The following is a 5131-nucleotide window of genomic DNA, read 5'->3' as shown; positions in this document are numbered from 1 at the left end:
GGGGTTTTATTTTATTTATTGTGATTTAAGATTTTGGTGTCCAGGCAGCCACTCCCTTAGCTATAAAAGTACGAATCAAATCCATTGAATCACCAACTCTGGACATTTTTACCAGAGTCAAAAACGTTAGAATATAAAAATGGTTAACTTTAATATTTCCTTTGATTCCAGTGAGACCTTTTTGTTGAGGAGCTTAAACTTTGTTTCATTTATACTGTAGCATCATTCGGGAGAACTGGGCTGAAGAACGAATGCAGGACTGTGGTCTGTACATCCGCTCCTTCAAATCCCGAGCTTTTCTTCATGGAAAAAAGAATCCTCCCCTGCCTGGAGGCTGCCGCTCATGCCTCAGGATGCGATGTAAGATAATAAAATGGACAACAATACTGCTCACTCGACGTCAATTGATTTGTTCATTGCTTGTGATAAATGAAATAGTAAAACTGATCATAACGTATGAAAGAAAGAAGAAAATATAAAAACGCAATAAGCCAGAATCGAAATCATTATCAGTTTTCCATGTGCACATGACAACCATAACATAATGTTAAAGAAATGTGTTCGTAAACATATATTTTCAAATGAATATCTACTCTGTCTAAGGTGTGAAATAGATCTTATCTATTGTTAGATATTGCTGATCGACTCAGAGTGTCAAAAGCAAATAACGTGTGGCACTATGCATTGTTGAATCCACTTTTTTTATTGATATTGATTTTCTGATATTTGATAAATATATGCTGGTCTAATACAAAGATAATCCACAATGTCAGTATACTATTTTGCAGCTATGTGGTCTTATGGTAAAACGCTCGCCTTCGGATCGGAGAGTCCAAGGTTCGAGTTCCGCTCTGAGTAGTGCATGTTTGAGTCCCTGGAAAAGACTTTTACTCACATTCTCTCGCCTCAGTCAAATGTAAAATCAGAAACTTGTCGTTAACATCGTTGTCGGAAATAAAAGTGTAATATCGCCTAACAGGCATCATGTTTCGTCCTACTTGTTAAGTGTTACTGTTAGCTAGGGACCCTTTGTAGAGCGCTTTGAGCTTGTTCAATGGATATTGCGCTCTATAAATTCTCTAGTGTTTTTTCTTTCTTTTGTTGTTGTTTTTGATTTGTATTTAATATTTTTTACTCTTGCTCTATCTTTAACCTAGCAGGCAATGAGGGAACGTATTAATATATTTCATCTCACTGCAAGTCGCCTTTGAGGATGCTCTTGTATCCTCACAATACCATTTGCTGCCAACAACCAGGTGATCATAAACACCCGGGTTGAGTAGTGACGGATGACGAATTGGTGTAAAGCGCTATATAACCCGAGTTGAGTTTTCGCAGCAGCTTCTAATGGTGCTCACACTACTATGTTATGGTGATCGATCCGGGATGCAAACTCCGTACCGCACTCGTGCACCGTCGCAAACCCGCCCGGAAGCTTCGTCATGACGCACCGTTCAAACAGATGATCTGCGGTTTCGGGCTTGTTACCACAACGGGTACATGTTGGACATGTGGCAACTCCCCACTGATGTAGTGAGCGTGCTGTTAAGCAGGTTCTCGACCGAAGACGTCTGGCAACTTCTCCCCCAGTTTCGAGGAGTCGATGTCCACGCCCCCTCGAGGGATTGAATTCGTCCAAACCGACTTCCATGCGGTATATGCAGCTCTGTCCGAAGTCAGGGAAGCTACGTGCAAGGGTTTCAGTGACTTATTGTGGCTCGAAATGGGGGGTGCCGTCCATTATGCTCTTGAGAGGGGTATCCTTATTCCTCTCTCTTTGATCTAATAAGCTAGATGTTTGTAACCCCCCCCCCCCCCGGACATCGGGATTGTGCCATTATCGGGCCCCATTCTCTAGGCGTTGTTGCCAGCGTTCCCGACACTATGTGCATGGACTTGCGATGTTTCACATCTACCTTCTCAACGCTCTTGCTTCTACCCGACATCGGAGCGCAATACTCCGCGGTGAAATAGCATAGTGCCTAGGCGGACGTCCTCAGGAGCGCTTGACTACCACCCCAGGTTGATCCCGCCAGCTTCCTCAGGTGCTCATAAACACCCGGGTTGAGTTTTGGCCGATAAATGAGTGTAAAGTGCTATATCACCTGAGTTGAATTTTGGTGGATGAATGGGTGTAAAACGGTATTCTCAAGAACATATTTCAGGGGCTTAGGTCGTGTCTTGTCATTTTGATTTGAACCAGTTAAGAGCCGTGCTCTGGAAAGACGGGTATTTAAAAATTGATCAGAAAACTCGTCCTTCAAATATCGATCGATTTAAATAACCTTCATCTTGGCAAAAACTCCTGGGACCTCGCGGGGTATTTTTAGATATTAGTCTTTCCAGAGCGCCGTAGTTACCTGGTTAAAATCACTCTCTTTGTCAGATCATTCCCTCAACAAAATACCACGTTTGATGGGGTGGGTCACATATCATAGAATTTACTCTCTATTTCAGGCAGCACAAGTCTCCTTTCAAACCTTTTTAGACTAGAACTCTTTCGATATCCGTAGTTGAATATACCGTCGTACTCTGAGAAAAAAACAACACGTATTTTTAATTTTGACCTGAAAAGTCGTCCTTCAAAAACCGATCGATTGAAATAACCATCATCTTGGCAAAAACTCTCAAATCTGGGACTTGTGAAGTCCAAGGTTTGAGATTTTGTTTTGCAACTATGAAGGTCATTCTAATCGTTCATAGTTTGCGACCGAAATTTTAGATACGGGTATTGTTGGGTTATTTGGCTTTGTTTTCATTTTGTTTTTGTTTTTTTTTGTTTTTGTTTTTGTTTTGTTTTTTGTTTTTTTTTTTGGTTTGTTTGTTTGTCTTTTTTTTGGGGGGGGGGGGGAGTCGTATCGTTTTTGTTTTATTTTTAGATTACAGCACTGTGACCAGGTACTCATTCATGCATGCTCAAAACCGCGACGCACAGTGTTTCAGTCAATGCCAATTATCAGGTTACAGTACAGACCTCGCTGAGAATTGCATGATTTTGTCACGAGACAAGACAATGCTGACTTGTCACTGACGTCACCTTATTTATTAATTTTTATTTTTATCTTGATAATAAAAGTTGAAACGTATTCCTACTTTCCAAGTTTGAGACTCACATGGCCCAGAAGACTTACTACAGCTTCATGAACAACAAGGAACTGTGTTACTTGCTCCAAATGAATGCATACTACTGCGGCACTTTGGCCACACCTCTTGTCAAAAGGAGGCCAATCATGGAGGCGATTGACGTAGGGAATGTCAGCCACGTGGTACCCACTTTGATGCCCATGTTCTATGTCGGCTCCGACGCAGATATAGGAAGCAACGAGTTTGTAAAAGCACTCCGTAAGTACTCACGTGAATCTCACGAATAAAAAAGAAAAGAAAAAAAAAAGAAAAAGAAAAGAAAGTTAGAAAGAAAGAAACGTCAAAAAGTTTTAAAATCTATTTTTAATGTGATTAAACAAAGAACTCAAATATATCATTCTATATCTATTTAGTAAGGGATGTCCATTTAAATGACATAAAGTCTGCAATCCACTTCTTCGTCCTTGATGATGATGATGATGATGATCATGATGATGATGATAATAATAATAATAATAATAATAATAATAATAATAATAATAATAATAATAATAATAATAATAATAATAATAATAATAATGATAATAATAATAATAATAATAATAATAATAATAATAATAATAATAATAATAATAATAATAATAATAATAATAATAATAATAATAATAATAATAATAATAATAATAATAATAATAATAGTAATTTTTTAATTGGAACAGGAACGAAGACAACTTTGCAGTTTATATGTATATCCAAGGAGTTCTGTTGGAGAAGAAAGTGCAGTGTGTCAAGACATTTGAAAATAAAATCATTGTTGTCACTTTATATTCGATACATTTTTTTAAAGAAGAGCACTTTCGTCTTGATGCTTCTTTTTCACGACGAGGTGTGTTGTATTATTTTAATTGCCAGGGGAAGGGCAAGTGTTTGTACTGTGATTTACAGGAAAGTAAAGAGATTTGAAAACGTAATTTCAGAAATACTGAGTGAAATATTGTTTTTTCAAGTATCGTATTGAACTCATGTCTAGAAATAAGTTCCTTTTAATCTTACAAACTTGTTCATCCATTGAGAGGTCTGAATCAAACATGACACCAGAATTCTTAAGTTCATCGACGATAGATTAAGTGTTGTTAACTTTTTTTAAAAAAAAAGAAAATTAGAAAGAAATTGTTGGCGTAATGCGTTCATGCGCAGGTTAAAACGTTCAATACTTTCTCCAAGATGTGTTATTAAACCCATTTTAGTCATAACATCAGGTCCTTATATTTCAAAAAGAGAATAAGATGTAACATTTAAAGGCAGACCCAAAATTTCTGGTGGATCATTGAAATAGGAATTGGCTGATTTACTGTACAATTGATCATTTTTCTTTAGGATCTCCCATTGCACAAGCCTATACTGTGTCCATCGCCAAGGCCATTGCCATGACAGCTATTGACCTGCTCGTTAACCCGGGAAGTATTAGCAAAGTCAAGGATGAGCTGGCTGAATCCCTCAAAAAAGAAAAGACCGTTTCAATTTTCAAGGAATTCTCTACAGCATTTCCAGAAAGAAATCTAATCAAAATGCCCGTGCCATATGACACCAATGTAGGTTGGTCAAAACAAAATTGACGATGCCTTTTTGAACCAGCCTCCTGAGTTTTGAGGGTATTGTGAATTTGTTAGTTGAAACAGATGAACCATGGGCCAATAATAACCAGTATTAAAAGTAGATGGATCCAGCTACAATAACTATAGAGATTTCAAACTCTCGGTTTTCTATGATATCACAATTGGTACGGGTTTTATCGTGTACATTTAACCTATATTTAATTCAACGAAGTTAATTGATGAAAGTGATTGACTATTAATGAAGACCATGGTCAGGTCCAAAGTGAAAAGGGATAAGTATACATTTGGGATATTGCCAGGGCATTCAGAGAGTGCCAAACTCTATAGGCCTCGGTGACAATGGTATTGGAGATTGATTGAATAACAAAATGTAAGACTCTGTAACCTACCGGTTATTTCCTGTTGTATAATAATAGTAATTGTTACTTGGC

At 37.7% G+C, this 5131-nt stretch overlaps 1 protein-coding gene across 1 annotated transcript in view; it reads left to right on the top strand.

Annotated features, from left to right (window-relative positions):
- LOC144969698 (xaa-Arg dipeptidase-like) overlaps nucleotides 1–4752 on the top strand; it is a 13651-nt gene extending 8899 nt beyond the window's left edge. The window contains exons 5-7 of the mRNA XM_078908851.1: nucleotides 221–360; nucleotides 3102–3342; nucleotides 4462–4752. Coding sequence (XP_078764977.1) covers nucleotides 221–360; nucleotides 3102–3342; nucleotides 4462–4700 — 620 coding nt within the window. The 3' untranslated portion in view covers nucleotides 4701–4752. The remainder of the gene's footprint in view (nucleotides 1–220; nucleotides 361–3101; nucleotides 3343–4461) is intronic.
- Nucleotides 4753–5131: the final 379 nt, after the last annotated feature.

This window comes from Berghia stephanieae, chromosome 3 (assembly GCF_034508935.2).
Source record: "Berghia stephanieae isolate SIO BIC M18660-M18661 chromosome 3, UCSD_Bste_1.3, whole genome shotgun sequence".
Classification (NCBI taxonomy): domain Eukaryota; kingdom Metazoa; phylum Mollusca; class Gastropoda; order Nudibranchia; family Aeolidiidae; genus Berghia; species Berghia stephanieae.
This window is presented reverse-complemented; position numbering and strand designations above follow the sequence as displayed.